This window comes from Falco cherrug, chromosome 3 (genome assembly GCF_023634085.1).
Source record: "Falco cherrug isolate bFalChe1 chromosome 3, bFalChe1.pri, whole genome shotgun sequence".
NCBI lineage: Eukaryota > Metazoa > Chordata > Aves > Falconiformes > Falconidae > Falco > Falco cherrug.
Window position 1 is genome coordinate 63,065,056 of NC_073699.1, and position 16,080 is coordinate 63,081,135.

The 16,080-nt window shown below is 42.1% G+C and overlaps 1 protein-coding gene across 1 annotated transcript; it reads left to right on the plus strand.

The window, feature by feature from the left end:
• The first annotated feature begins 1,165 nt into the window (after nt 1–1,165).
• Nucleotides 1,166–15,634, plus strand: CIDEA (cell death inducing DFFA like effector a). The gene is made up of 5 exons (XM_055705416.1): nt 1,166–1,285; nt 5,280–5,436; nt 5,623–5,769; nt 7,978–8,159; nt 11,338–15,634. The coding sequence occupies exons 1-5, from the start codon at nt 1,248–1,250 to the stop codon at nt 11,471–11,473; spliced, it is 660 nt and encodes a 219-aa protein (XP_055561391.1). The 5' UTR covers nt 1,166–1,247; the 3' UTR covers nt 11,474–15,634.
• Nucleotides 15,635–16,080: the final 446 nt, after the last annotated feature.

Below are 16,080 nucleotides of genomic sequence, written 5' to 3' on the forward strand. Positions count from 1 at the left end.
TCACCACCCTCCATGATGTATTGTCAGGGACAAATTGCAGAACCGTAACAAAATTAAATGTCATAGAAAACAGGAAAAGAAAGGGTTAATGTATTAGGTGGGTGTGGGGAGGTGTGTGTGTGGGGGGGGTGTATATGCCCACACACCTGCAAGCCCTAAGTAGCCTGAGGAGGAAGAGATAAAAGTCTGGGCTCAGCATCTCAGTAGGAAGTTCGTTGGTTTAAGCTTTGCTCTGAGGGAAGGAGCTATTTACTCCACTAGGCTGTGAAAGATGGCATCCAAGAAAACAATTTGCCCTGGACTAAAAGGTTAGTTGTTTGTTTTTTAATGGCTTATAAGGGCCCTAAAGCTGAGGACTGAAGGCATCTGGCAGGGGTCAGCCTGCCTGCTAGAGAAGCCTGGAGAGTAAAGAAAGAAACACTGTGAGTGGCGCTCCCAGCCCTTGACAGGCTGGCACAGGAAAAACAATCCAGGTAACTACATATTCCTGACCCTGGGGGTAACCTGAGTGCTGGGGCCTCTGGGGTCTTTCCCTGGTCCGAAGTGACCGTGTTTCCTGGGCCAGGCTGTTGCCCAAGAGCCAGGTTCTGAGGCTCTTGGTTATGTTTTCCCTGGTTTTCCTCTGTTTTCTGATTGGACAGCTCTGAGAAACAACTTGGATTCAGAGCCAAAAAATACTGTACTTGTGTCCACAGGCATACATGGAAAGGAAAGCTGCCTTTTACCTGCTCGGTAAACAGAAGCTGCTGCTCCCCTGCCTGTAGGAATAACACTAAATGCCTCCACTGAAGCTATGGTATACATTAATCCAATCCATAAGCTTATTCACAGGCTCTAAAATCAGAAGCAGAGACACTTAATCTGTTGATTTGCCCTAACGCTGAGAGGCTTCAGAAGAGATTGGCTTCCACTGCCGCTGTACTAGCTGTAACTAGCTAATACGTGGTACGTAACTCGGACACCAAACGCAGTTCTCCTTGCTCCTTTGCCAGGTAAATCATAGGGCAAAATGCACCTACAGAAACGTTCCTTCCTAAGCGCGCCGTCCGGCACCTGCCATCGCTCCCAGTGCCGGGGCAAGCTGTAAATCCAGCCGGGGCTCAACGCCGCCGTGACCCGCTGCCGGGGGCGGGGCGCCCCCTGCCCCGCACGCCCCGCCCCGCCGCCCGCTCCCGGCGCCGCGGGGCGGGGCCGCTCCCGCACCACTTAAGCGCCGCGGGCGGCGCTGCGCCGCGGCCGGGCCGGCCATGGAGGCGGTGCGGGAGTACGTGGGCTCGCTGGCGCGGTGAGTGCGGGGGGCGGCGGGGCCGGGGAAGAGCCGGCTCCGGCTGTTCAGGAGCGAAGGGCGCTTTCCAGGCTGGGCGTGAGGGCTGGTCGCGGGAGGGTGGGGGTAAACCTGATGGACGCGGGGTGGGAGAGGCGGGCGGGCAGCTCTCGCAGCCTTCCGAGCCCCGCACGAAGGGCTGCCGAGGGACGCGCAAGCAGAAGCGTTGCGGTTTGAGCTCCTTTCGCCGGTGCGGTTGCTGGGATGCGTTCACCTCTCGGCAGGTGTGCGCAAAGAGCCTGAGCGTCAGGTGCGGAGCCTCGGTGTAGTTGGTATTGTCACTTGTACTCGGTGGCAGCGGGCACCGCGTGCTAACCACATCCATAGAAGTACAGTTCTGTACGCCGTTCAAAAATGAATCTACTTCTAGCTGCAGTTCTGGTATCTCTGCAGCTAATGTTTTAGCGGGGAAACCGAGTCTGCAGCCTGGTCAGACCCTGTCTGACTAATTTCTGACTCCTTTTTTTTTGCTTTGCTGTTACTGCTGTTGTCATTTGCCTGTGAACTCTAACCTCAAAACCAAACCGTGCCATATTCTGAAGCCACTCGTGGTTGTGCAACATTGATTTTTCTGAGTGAGGCTGAAGATAGTTGCACCACATTTTTAGGCAAACATATGAGGCATACTGCAAACAAAGATAGAGTGAAATGTATGTACAGGGCTCAAGGGAGGCTTTTAATACCTGGATTCAACAACAACAAAAAAATTCTCTCCCACCAGCTGTGAAAATATGCTGAATGGCTAGGGCAGTGTCTGCGCATCCCTGTAGCAATATTGTAGTTATACCAAACTGGACAACACACTAGAGTTTGAAGATATTTGCTCTCTCAATTATAAACATTTTTGCATTTTCCACTGACATAGCATCCTTCACTCTTCTAGGGAAGAGTTATGAATTGACTCTTTTGGCTTCAAAGAATAGTAAAACAGGAGTGGAGTTGTCTCTATCTAACATGTCACTCAACTTTCTAATAAAGCTGACTGTACCTCAGTATGTTCCTTTCCACCACTTATTTCCTGACTTTGATAGTCTTTTAATAGGAAGTTCTTTTTGGTAACTCCAATCTATCAGAGGATTTCCCTGCATCATGAATTGGCTTGACTGGTTTCTGAGGACAACTGCAGCAAAAAGGGATCTTTCTAGGAGCCCTGAATGTAGGCTGTCCTGTTTGAGTCTGTGGCATTTGAGGGGGAATAAAGGAAAAACAAGCTTTCAGCAATAGCATCAGAAACTGAAGGGTTTATACTCTGTTTACCTGGCTTTTTTTAATCACACTGGCTTTTGTTTCCTAGTAAGTCTCATTAACTGAAACCTCAACCTGCACTGGAGCCCAGACTTGCTTCATAAACAGACTTGGTTTAAAGATTATATTGATTAGTTTTATTGACATGTAGGTGAAATGGCATCAATGTTAAATAACTGTTAAATGAGACTTTGGCTTCTGTTAAGTGACTGTCTGGTGGAGCTAATGGAAGTCCTGTTTTATTATTCTTTTTGGGTTTGGGTTTTTTTTCTGACTTTTTACATCTGATAGAGCTGTGTAGCAGTGTGAGGTGATTGATCTTTAATCACCTTTAAATTTCTTTAATTTTCTTCAGAAAATGCTGCTCAGAGCTGCAAAACATGGCTTGTATAGTTGGCTGTGCTAATGCTGGAGGTGAACTGTGTTGGCTCAGGTCCTGCCCATGAGTTGTACACCTAACGCTGTGTATCAGGATGTATGTTTTGGCTTTTTTTTCTTATGCTTTGTGTTTTGTGAATGACAACTCGGCTTAAGGAATGGGAAAGAAAACTGTTCAACAGGACTGGCTTTTATTGTCCTCACAAAAAAAAAAAATTGTCTTGGCAGTACTGTCACATATACCACTTAAGTAGCTATTCTATGTGCTAGTTTTCAAGTGTGCGAGAGGGAACAGCAGGTAACTAGCTCTGAAAACATTGTCTCTTGAATCCTGAGTGTTGTGATTTCTAACATCAGAGTGCCCTGTGAAGAGGAGTCACCAGCCCCAAGGTAGATGAGCAGGCTTTGTATCTAAGGAAAAGACTTGAGTGATTCACAACGGGACCTGCCCACAGACCAGTGGGGTAATTGGGAGACTTAAGTCAGTGAAGAGATTAACAAACATGCCCTGTCCTAGTATGCCTTCCTTTTGTGAAGCTTCAATATCTTTGTCAGTGCTACTCTGTCACCTTGTCTTCCTCCCTGGTCTTTGCCCTTCTCCAGGAGGAAAGTGCTTGTTAGCCCTTTAATTTGAAACAGTGCCTGTGTCCTGAAAACCATACTGACTGTTCATCATTGCCAGCTTTGTTACAAGAAGGACAGACTTCTGCCAGCTGTATGTATATATATGCAAACTGTTGAAAGCCTGGAACCTAATGGTTAGACAGTACTACCAAGAAAGTAGTAGCTTGAGCTAGAATAAAACTGTTGAACATCCCCCTCCTTTAAAAAAATAAAAGGTCCGATAATGCTGAGGAGTTTCCGAAGAAGGTAGGCTTTGGTGTACAGAGGAAAGGCAATAGCTCAAAGCCCTGTAGAAAGGCAGTTCAGATAGTTTCAGCAATTAATTTATTTCCTGCTTTCAATCTGACCAGTCACAAAAATGACTTTCTGTGCATCCCAAGAATATGCCTAAAGACCAGAGAAGAGGATTGGAAAAAATAGTTATTCTCCCTAGTTAACGTGGACTTGCACAAAAGGTGTGACTGGGATGTTATTAGTTGAGTAACTTTATACCATTTCATCACTATTCTAGGAATCCCTGTATTCTTTCTCTGGCTGCAGAAAGAAACTGCCATTTCACTCCCTCCCTGTGAAAGTCTCCGAGAGTAGACTTTACTACATAAAGTTGACCTTTTATACCTATTTGGGAGAACAAAATGGGGGTGCATCCCTTTCCCACCCCCTGTGCCATTTGGTATTAAGGAGCAAAAGGTATACAGGTGGTAAAGTCCAGGAGTGTGGGAGACAAAATATTGCCTCCCTTTTTAAAAGACTTCTTGGAGATCAATCCTTTCCAGGTGTTGTGTGGAGGGTGATTTTTGGCAAGCTGGCTATTGAATTAACCAATGTAATGTGGCAGCAAAAAGCTGTTGCTAGGTGTAGATGGGAGCAGGTCTGTATCTTGGTGTGGGAGTAGGCAATTACCAGTACTATGCACTCAGTTTACCTAAAGGAACCTAAACAGTCACTATTAAAAGATGTGATTGCCTAGGAAAACTTCAAACACTTTTAGAAAGTGGTTTAAATTCTTCCAGCCTCTCTGGTGGCCTGCTCCAACACAATGCATTTATGAACTTTGATCTTAATTTTCATTTCATTTAACTACTTTTGGTACATTAGGGCACAAACAAGTCTTATTTTGTGATTTTTTTTCAAAACTGGTTGAAGCTTCATAGGCTGTAGATACTATTTAAAAGATAAACAACTTGGCTGTTTGAAAGTCAAGCATAACTGTATCAAAAAGCTCTGCTTGTGTTCTGATGCAAGGTGGTTTGAATTTGGGTAATATGTTCAGTTTCCTAAAGCAAACTCATTTCAACTAGCTGAAAGTAGTCTTGTGTGTTATCTCATTGAGTGCTTCTCTTGCAGGTAAAGAGAATGACCTAAGTGGCTGAATGCAGCAAGAGCTGCTGCCTTTCTAATTCAGTGTTAAAACCTGTCAGCCTCACTGTAACCATGACCTTGACATCAGTTGAGCTAGGGGTAGCCCACATCTGCTTGAAACGTTCTTAATTTTAGAAGTGTTTTCAAATGTCACTGGCAAAAGGAAGTTTAGAGACATGCCTGTAGGGCTATGTAGTATTTAGCTTTGAAAGCAAGTTCCATGAGTCTAATGTGACCTGTGAATTACTTGTATAACGTGCTTACATCAATGAACTCAACAGTCCTGCTTCTCACAGTACTTGACATGACTATTTTTATAACTATGCTGAATTTTTATTTGTTGTAGATCTTTGGTATCCATGGGAGCATCTGTGGGAGCAGTAACAAAACAGACCCTGTTCCCTTCTCTCATGCCTGCAGGGCGACCCTTCCGTGTATCAAATGCCTCCAGAAGCAGCCGGAAAGGAATTGTTGCAAGCAGTCTACAAGAGCTCATCAGCAAGGTATAGCAAACATTCCTACTCTGGATGAAACTTATAGTGAAGTACGGTATCCCAGAAAGGCAACACACAGACTCTTGTTCTTCTAAAAATCATTACTTGGGAAGTTCAGGAGGATGTCAGATAAGCCAGTCTTAATATGAAATGATGGCCCTTTTTTGAATGCTAAAGTCTACTGGTTTTTTGCAGACTTTAGATGCCTTCCTTATATCTGCTGGGATAGTTACTCTGGTTCTGGAGGAAGATGGCACAGTTGTGGACACAGAGGAGTTCTTCAAGTCCCTGGATGATAATACACACTTCATGGTTCTAGAAAAAGGACAGAAATGGACCCAAGTAAGTGTTGACTACCTCTCTCTCACTTAGATAGAAGTGAATGGAAGAATGCCTGTGGCCGCTGTAATTGTTGGAAAGGGAAGAGGAAAAAAACTTCCCTTGAAGAAGGCAAGGTGTCAACTCCTTGCTAAGCTTTCCTGGAGGACAAATCAAGTTGTTCTTTTTTTATTGTCCCTTGCTTGGACATAGAACTATTGGCAAAAATCTGCCAAGAATTGAAATGAAACATTACAATGGAAAAACAAGGAAAATCCCCTGCTTTTGGAGAGCTTCAGAAATAACATTGGTTTTGAGCCTTTTTGTAACATAAAGAAAATAAGGACTTCGACTGCGTGAAGTAAAAAACACGATGTCTTTTAAAGATTAGCTTTTGGGGGGGGAAATACCAAAATTAAGTCATGTAAAACAAGTTTTGCCTTGTGAATGCAGTAATCATTTAGTGAAGGTTAGAAAAATGCCTGTGTTTAATCTTGGAAACAGCTGAAAGATGTCATTAAAACCTGATGTTAATCTACATGCTTCAAGATATTTTTAAGAACCATTAAGGCTGGCTAGCTTTAGCCTTCTGATTGTATCAACTTAGTGTTCAATTTGTGGTTCTGGGGGGGGAATAGCCATCTATTAATGTTAATAAGATAGTCAAATTCCTAATTGTCTTTCCATAGGATAGTTGTTTCTAGAAAGCTAGCATTAAAATTTCTTCTACCAGGTGCAGAGCTAGCTGAGGAGCTGTAAGCAGGTCTACCATTTTTCTGTTTGTACACAGATGGCTCAATTGTGTGGCCCTGTTCTCACAGTTTCCTGCTGTGGTGTGGGCAGTTTGCATATTTTTCCCCAAGATACCTCACTGGTTTATCAACCTGCTGCATCTGGGCCATGAGCTCCAAAACCAGAATAAAAGTTGCAGCCAGAGTATGACTCCACGTTGCTCCTTTCCTCTCTGCCCTGTGTCCTGTCTGACATGGCAGCAGAACAAGCTTGAACGTTGCCCCCTCTTCAGGTTGTGCTGAATGACAGCAGGAGGACTGCTGCAGCTTCACAAATCATCTGAAGTTGTAGCACAAGCGCTATCATGCTTTATCCAAATATTCTGGGTGCTAGTGGGGGTGGGTGGGATGGGAGGGACATGACACACATGCTACCAAGAATGCCAGCTACTTGTACATATCCAAAACTGTTGTTGATAGGGGGCCCTTTTGCTGGAGCTCAGAGGCTATCAAAGTAAAACAGGCATAAAATTGCTGGCTAATGATATACTACAGTGTTTAACTTGGTCTGACTTATCATGGCACTGTCTGAGTGCTGGGGTGACAAGTACAAAAAGTCTTACACAACTTTATTGCTTCGTTTAGCATGCAAAAAACAGCTTGGCAGCTGCCAAGTGGTTAACCTTGAGCACAACATGCTGAGCAGACAGAGTATCCCATCTACCCACTAGATGTCTCTATAAATATGGTTTGTCTTTACCATTTTCTTGAAGCAAGTGATCCTGAAAGCCTCACTGTCAGCCCTGAAGCAGACAAGTGCTGCTTTCAATAAAGGAGGCTTGGATTTAAGGTGGAAGATGACTTTCCATGTTCCTCTTCCTTTGCTTTTTCTCTTAAACTCAGTATTAAACCCCAGGCCTAATCAGTAGTGGTTCCCTCCCCATCTTACTACTTTAGTAGGAAGAAAGAGAAATGTTAAGAGCCAGGATTTGAAGTCTGGACCTGACTTTTCACAGGTGTCATCTTTGCAGCTGTCTCTAAAGAGTTCTCATCAGTATTGTATTCCTTTAAGCAGAGGAACCTAATGTCATCCTAGTTGTTTGGTGGCCCGTTTCAGTACAGATTAACTGTGCTACGTGAGCTGGCAACTGGAACATACCAGGATACTTAAATGGCAGGAACACATTACCTGTGGCTTCAGTATATCTGAAGAAAGAACTCAGGAAAGAAATATTCAGGAGGTGCTATGTCACTCTAGAACTTCTGTGTCTGTTTGGAATAGCCTCAGAAGCCTGGTCAAGACTTGAACAAAATTATATAAACTGTACACTTTTTTTTCCTCTGTGCTAATGCTCTTTAATTTTGGTTTAGAATTGATCAAGAGCTAGCCCCAAGACTGGAATAAGCAAGCTCTTTCTAAAGAGCTGCACTGTTAATGATTGTTTCACTTAATTTCACTTTGGTTCATGGTAAAAACTGTCATTCCCTCTTTTTAAATTAGACAAGAAATGGAGTTGCTGCTGTGAGACAAAAGAAGAAAATGGGAGTAGCTAACATCACGTTTGATCTGTACAAGCTGAACCCTAAGGATTTTATTGGCTGCTTAAACATCAAGGCAACCTTTTACGAGATTTACTCTGTCTCGTATGATATCAAATGTATGGGAGCAAAAAGCATATTGCGGTAAGTGTTTCCACTACGGATCAGGTGTATGCATTAATATAAAATCTGTGTTTGCTTATTGCTTCTGTGAAGCAGGTGTATTTATAAACTTGGTATTTTTACTAATTCTTACATACTGGCTAATATGCTGAATCTTCCTTTGTAAGGTGTGGATAGCTGATTTGTAAAAAACTTACCATAGCTTTTTATGGTGGAATCTTAAATTTTCTCCAAGGCAAAAATCTTGTCAGATTGTGTTTACTGCAGAGGTTTAGGTACAGTCTTTGTTTTCCTGAGAGAATTTCCCCAGATTTCTCTGACTCGTTTGAAGAATGCAGGAAACTGAGGAAGAAGCATTGGACTCTTTGAAGGGGGGACTTCAAAGGGATGAAATGAAAGGAATTTGAGATCTAATGCCAAGAGATCTTAAAGCTTGCTCAGGCTTTTCAATACCTGGCTGCCAAATTCACCACCTGAGCTACATGGAAGCAAAGGAAAATGGAAGAGAGATGACATACTCTAATGTCTTAATGTGAATTTGTTGTCTGTAGTAAGACTGATGTCACTGTTTCAAGCTAGCTGTTCTCTAAGCAAACTAACAGAGCCTATCAAGGCCCACTGTCTCGTGCAGGACTAATCTGTGGTGCGTTGTGAGTTTGATAGAACTGGCTGTTGGGAAATGCTGTGTTATGCAGGGGCAGAATAATACCTGTCCCTTCCACTGCTTTCAACAGTGTGTTGAAAGTCTGTGCCTTGTCAAAGCCAGCTGTGTCCTACCCTGGTTGAAGAAAACTTGTAAGTTCAAACACCTTCCCAAAGGTGCCATATGTTGACAAGTGTTTAAGCTGCAGCCCTGAATTTCTCTCTCCGACCTTCCAAATTCTAGTTGAGACACAACAGTGTAGTGTTGCTGCATCTTAATACTTGAGGAACAGATCTGCCTGTACAGAACGAACAGATGTACATGCCAAAAGTGAGGCTTTCACTTCCTCTGAGCAACTTGTAGTCTTTAGTTTGAAGTCTTCAAATAGTCCCTTGTCTCATGATGCAGGTATTAAGTATTGTAATGCTAATCTTGTTCCCTGTCTTTTGGCCTGACTGACCTCTTCCGCTCTGCTTAGGTGGTCCCTTGCTTAATCTTTCAGGCTACAGCTGGTGTGATCATAAATGAGACTCGTGCTGCAGTGATTATCCAGCTATATACTATGCCTTCCTGTACCAATGACTTCCTTAGCCTTTCTTCAAAGCAAAGGTTTACCCTTGAACAGCTGCACTGATCTAGTTCCTATGTTTGTCAGGTCTCTTGGGCCAGAACAAATTTTGATTTCTGGCTATCTACTATGGAGATGAGTATCAGCACTGTAACTTGCACTGCTAAGGAGAGTTTGAAGTGACAGTTCTGTCTCCCTGCCAACACAGGGCAGCTGGTGAGAAAGAAGTGGTGCTGGCAAACAGCTGAAGTAGCTGTGGAGTTCTTTTGGAAGCACTGTTATGTTAGAGTTGAGCTGTAAGAGAAGTGCCAGGGTCAGGTTGGGAAAATAGTCAGCTAGGAAAGAACAGGGGTGACAGAAGAGATAACCTTGGGTACTCTTGAACACAACAGTGAGGTGGCCTGTCTCAACTTGCTGTTGAAACTGGAGACAATGTTAGGTTCTTGTAGTGCCTCTGCTAATGAGTTCCACATTAACTCTGCCCTCTCCCTGAGCCTGCTTGCAGAGTGTGAAGGGAAGGGACTGTAAAACACTGCAGTTGTTCATTGGTGGGAGGGGCTCAAAGCTTGCCAGATCCTGGTTAGTGTATTTCCCCTAATGGTTTCTCCCTGTAGTGTCCAACTGAAGGATTGAATGTCCAGTTCAACAAATAACTTGCTCCATGGCTTAAGTGACAACTGCTCTGGTGTGCAAGTGACACACTGCAGCTGCTCAAAAGCTGGGTACCAGGTGCAGCTTTCCTTACAACTGTAAAGCTCTTTGGCCTGTGCTATCTGGTGGAGGAAAGGACATACTGAAATGGCACGTGTGGGAAGCACAAATAAGGGTACAGTGCTTTTCAAAGGCTTCCCAGGCTCTGAGTACAAGGTGTTCTGCTCTTTTGAAGCATCAGATTTTGACTGCAAACCTTCTTTCATCACGGGGGGTGTAATTAATGTTTAAGAAGAAGACTTTGCCTTCTCTGTTAGAGCTCAAAGGAGAAGTAAGTAGTAGCAGAGGGTTCACAGCTGCATGTTTTCTCAGACAAGAATTAAGATTATCTTCCCCCTTTTTTTGCAGAAGAGGAATGCTGGTGTGATTCCTGCATCTTCAGGAACTGTTCCCTTTCCACTTTTGGAATGGTTCCAGTTCTTGTGCCACTTCCCCAAAGTCTCAGCTTCATACTTGTGAGGGCCCACTTAACTTTTGGGGGATGAGGCTTGAATATATAGCTCTTGGTACTGATGTCCCTGTTGTTTCTTGGGGAATGGGAGGAAGACACAGCTATAAGTTGAATAAATGACCATTCAAATACAATGATCTCTTTTCCTCTACAGTCCTGCAGTGATCTGCAGCTTATATGGTAGACCTCTGATGTAAGAACCTGATCTTAGTTTATGGATCTGTACTGATTCTTACATGGTATTATGTATTTGAATGCTGGTACTTACTAAATCTTTAAAAAAATAGAATAGCTGTGAACTGAGAATTCTTAAGGCTTGCAGCTTGGACAGCATTAATTTGCCTGGCTTCACTTGTTTTGCTGCTGGGCATCCACTGTAATGTGATTGCTCAGCTTCAGATCTAATCAACTTTGATCTGTAGCTTGGGGATGCTGGCAGTGTTATATTAGTAAATGGCCTAAAAGTGAAACATGAGGTGGATTCATGCTGCAGGAATGCTGCTGGGCTGTCAGGCAAAGTTGTCTTCAGTGGTGCTCTAGTAGTTTGAGTGATGTCTTTGCAGAAGGCCTGTAAATGGCTAACAAGATGACAGCCTGCTCTGTTAAATGTGTTTTCTGATTCTGCCAACATGTCAATGGTTTTCATCAGTGGCCACAAGTATTTTTTTCTAATGATGGTACAAAAATTACTAGCTTCTGAGAAGTGAGAAGGAATGAGAGTTTTAAATATATCTACCTAATTCATCCTAAAGGTGATGTGGGTGGGGAGAAAGGGGGGTAATGTCATCCTGATAGTGATTTTGGTTTGGTTTTTTTTTATTCCTAGGAAGATGCTTCAGCTGATGTCCCATGCAGCACAAATAACTGGACAGTTTCTTCTCTATACTGGAACATATATGTTGCAGTTGATGGGTGAATATGATGAAGATGGTGCATGTACAACAACATCAAGGCGGCAGTAGTGAGCACAGCTGCACTTCTGATACCGGATCCTTTTGCTTAGACATTTTCTTGCCCAGTTTTGATTGTAATGATGTTATAGTAGGGGGATGTCCACTGATGTGAACTAACATTTTTCCCATTTGGGAATGCTTGTAGGCCTTAGTCATAAAATAAGTATTGGGTGTTCACAGGCTCTTAACACAGCAAAAGGATGGGTGCCTAATGTCTGAGAATTTGGCAGAAGGAGAGAGGGCAGGTTTTTGCCCCAGCAACACCAAATGGAGACTAAGTATACTTAGAAACTTGCATGCTTTGTAACCAGTGGAATATTTCTTGCATTGATCAAAACGTAGTTTGATTGGGGTGTTTTTCATGGCTGTCTACTTGCCTTCTGAATGGACTGGGCTGTAAGGTGGAGGCACTGTGGGCTTTTTGTTTTAATCCTTAACAGTGCTTGTATTGGTGCCCAACTGGTATTAGGGTACAGAAGGGTGAAGTGTACTTATTTACTCCTGCTAATAATAGAACTACACAATACAACTGAATCTTGGTTCAGTAACTGACTACTTTCATGAAGTCTGGTTGGAGAAAGTACAACTACTAAGCAGAAGATTAAAACTTAGCCTTGTTTCCCTTAAAACAACTAACAACATTTCATTATATCTCTATATTTTTCTTCAAATCTACAGAAAGTTCAGGTTAGTGTAGCTGATACCAGTTGAAGAACCTGATATATTTAATGGCTCTCATGTCCAGTTCTGCCTGAAATAATGAATAACTTGCCATAGTTTCATTAATATGGCTTACAAGCAACCTGCTGAAGCTTCCTTCAGGGATTAAACTTCTTGAGGTTTTTACTGTTCAGTCACAAGATGACACTACATCCCAAGTTGTACTTGAGGTACATGTAAGAGATGCTGGATTTTGATGCCCCTGTGTTCAGGGGAGAGCAGCAGGACACCAGCTAGTCTTGTGTGACATACATATGTTCTAAACCGGGTATCTGTGTTTTGATAGTCTCCCAAGACAAGCTATATTAAAGGGAAAAGTTTTTAATCTTTAGGTAGAATGGTCTGTAATGTTTTCTACAGTTTAGCAAACTGCTAGTGTGGCCAGCTTCCAGTAAACTTTGTTCAATAGGGTAGAAAACTGGAAAATGAGCAGTGTTAGGCATCTTGCATCAAAATACAAACTCCCATTGCTGAAGGGGAAAAAGCCCGGCTTTGATTGTTCCTAGGTGTGGCTTTTGAGGTTTCCATTTGTTTGCTCATGAAGAATTTTAGTAAGTTGTTAGTCTTGCTTAAGACTGAAAGCTGTTAAGGAGATGGCAGATACAGGTAAATGTGTCTGACCTGACAGCAGGTGTCACCTAGGAGGAAAAGCTCTGGTGCCAGTGAACAAGTGGAGCAGGGGAAGAAAGTAATGGGAATGAAAGGGAAAGACCAGTGTGGACTTCACAGTGCTTACCATGCCTTTCCTGAGATGGGAATCCATTAGCTATGTGCATCAACTGCGCTGATCAGTTGGAGGAAAACCTAATCTGCTGAAAGAGAAACAGGTAGACTGAAAAGACCAAGTGTTATGGTCAGTGGGAATTATTCTGATCTGTCGGTGGTCTGTTCACTTCAAATGTCACTAGTATGTGGCAATGTTGGTTTTGCTTTTATCTGCAAATTTTACCTTCATGTGCTTATTTTTACCTTCTCTTTGTGGATGTGACTTAGCCAGCTGGTGTTGTATTTTTCAAATCACTCTTGTGATGAAAAGCAGCCCAAATCCCAGTGTTAAAGGGACTGATGGACACAAATTCAGTAGGTCTCTGCCTGTCTCTTCAGTAATGGTATTAAAAATAAGTAGACAGCTAAGAAAACCCTTAGATTTTTTTTTTCCTGATTTCTGTTGTTTCCCATCTACTTCTGAGTGTTTGCTGGAGAAGGTGGGAGGGCACGCTGCCTGAGACAAGGGGAGGACTGGTTCTTTCCTAATTTCTCACAGGAAAGAATGCCTGTAGCTTGCAGAACTGTCAGGTTTCCTTCAGAAGAAAAACTATTTTGTGAGTAGTGAGAGAGTTTATATTAAAATGGAAGGTTTATACTTCATCTGTATTGTTCTTGACACCTTACACACACGCCTCTATTTTTGCCATGATAACTGTAGGCCAAAGTCTTTCTGCTCCTATCAAGAAATTGCATTTAACTGTTGCAGTGCAAGGAGTTTGTCATTAATTCTTTCAGTTTTTAATGACTACTTATTCTGTTAAAACAAACCCACCTCATGAAAGCAACTCCATGTAATGGTCCTAAAAATATTTATGTTGCTAACATTAAAAAACCTCAACAAACAACTTGCATAGTTCAGTATTACTTTGTGTGAATTGTCTCTTCAACATCTATAATATAAAAGCTTTTGCAAGTCTTAACTATGCAGATCTCAAATTCCAGCCTTTTATAGCCGGGGCGATTGTTACAGAACTAACATTCCGTGGTTTCCAGTGGTCCTATCAGAGAAACTGGTGTGATCTAAAATGCTAGCTTGGTATGAACTTGCAATGTTTTTAGGCAGCTTCTTTAACAGCTTAGCACTTGAGCTGCTGAAGGACATGTGAGGTGCAAGGTCTCTGCCTCAGAGCATCTCCCTCTAATTCAAAATGCAAACAGTGAAACAAAGTAACTCAGCTTTGATATTTTTTCAAAATGGGAGAAGTGTCTTGGAAGCTGTAAGTGTCAAATGTTTCATTGCTTCTGAATCGGGGCTTTGCCACAGGCTCAGTATTTGGGGGGGCGGTATTTGCTACTATACCAGCTTCATTCCAGAGATAAAGTTTTGGCTGTGGGTCAGACTAGTGGAGTTTGTCGCTCTCAGAGTTGCAACCAGTTTGACTTTTTTTTTTTTTACAGACTGCTTAGGAAGCATAGCTTTTACTTCAGCTGTATGTGGTACACAGAAAAGAACAACTTCAACATTATCTCTTTCATAAAATTATATAAAAATAGCATACAATATCTAGCAAGACACAGGAAAAACTAAAAGCATAGGCTTTTAACTGCAGGTATGTAGAGAAGAAGCTAACTTTTCTAGTTGACATTTTCGGCTTTAATTTGTTTTTCAGTAAACTCTGTTAATCTGCACTTGTTACTGTTGCAGTCAGTTGGTAGCAGTGATTGCTTGAAGGTGTGAAACATGTTTACTGCCTCCTGGTTTGCAGTGGTGACCCTTTTTGCCTGTTGCTTTGCATCACTTACTAACAATGCACCAAGTCATACTCTCTAGTTACCAAAAAAGGAATTTTCACTGAAGTACTCTCTTGTTGACTCAGGCACAGTTCATGCTTTGCAGGCAAAACAAAGTTGCTGTCTTTATGACTAGAATGAAGAATCTAGTAGCTTTTGTTTGCAATTTATCATTATTTCATTTCCTTCCTTTCATAAATCGACAAAGCTGTTGCTTTCTTGCACCTTCCTATTCTTTCAGGAGGAATAGAATTAAAGCTTTTCTGTACAGAGGGAGAGGAAAAGGCAGGGTCTGAATTCCTTAAACAATTTAGAATATGCCCTAGGAAACATCCTGAATACCTTCCCTACAGAGAAGGGAAGGGTAAAGAAAGGAAAATGGGACTTTGAGCTGAAAGTTTTTTTCAGTACAGTGAGTAGAGAAGTGTTAACAACTTAGGAAATATTTGTAAGTCTGAATATTAACTGTGAAGATAAAACTACATTTGATCACTTGTAACTGACTAGAATTATAACTCTAAATCATTTCAGCATGCTGCTTCCTGAGATAGGACTTGAACTAAAGGCACAAGCTTCCTTAAAAACAAAAAACTTTAAAACCAAAGTATATTTTTTACTTGATGCCTCAAGTTTTGCTGAAGGTATTAATGTGATTAACAGCTTCAGTTATGTATTAGTATCCTTGAGGGGTTTAGAGTTAATCACTGCTTTCTCTACCTTACCTTGCGATATATGCAGTGAAGACATTTATATACATGAGGATTGCTGTTTTGCTAAGGGAAAAGATAGTATTTTACCACTTCATAATTTTCAAGATCAGTTGTTTAACTTGCTATGAAAATTGAAATGGGTGAGAATTGTCAGTGATGGCAATATTTTTCTGATGTGTGGTGCCAATTATAAGAAACACTGTCCATGAATGAATAAATAAAATCAAATAGTGGCTTTGGATGTTGTCTCTGTTAATTTCCTGAATAACTTATTCCTGAAATCATAGATGCTGATGGACCTATGGTCTGGCACAGACAGTTTCCAAATGCTGCACTGCAGCAGTGAAGTAACTGGATACTATTACATGGCTCTGAACTCTTAACTCTTTACTGCTGACTCAGTTTCTGGCCTCAGAGAAACCCTGCAAACTGTTTCCTTTCCTACAAAAGGAATGCTTTCCATCTTTTACCAAAATGGCAAAAGACTACAAACTACTGAGTACAGGAGAAAGAAGGCTTCAGCAACCTCTGGTTTTCACCAAATACTGTAAGGATCAAGGACCTCTCTTTCTAATGCCTCATGAAAACTCCCTACAGTCATTTACCTACAGAGACAGTAGTATGCAGTTGATTGCAGGGAAATACAACTTTAGTGAAATATTAGGTTTGTCTAGTTCAGGATTACCT

Excerpts from the sequence above, each read along its gene's own strand:
- CIDEA (XM_055705416.1), top strand. The coding sequence starts at position 1,248 with ATGGAGGCGGTGCGGGAGTACGTGGGCTCGCTGGCGCG. Across the intron at positions 1,286-5,279 it reads TACGTGGGCTCGCTGGCGCG|ATCTTTGGTATCCATGGGAG; the intron begins GTGAGTGCGGGG and ends TATTTGTTGTAG. Across the intron at positions 5,770-7,977 it reads AAGGACAGAAATGGACCCAA|ACAAGAAATGGAGTTGCTGC; the intron begins GTAAGTGTTGAC and ends TTTTTAAATTAG.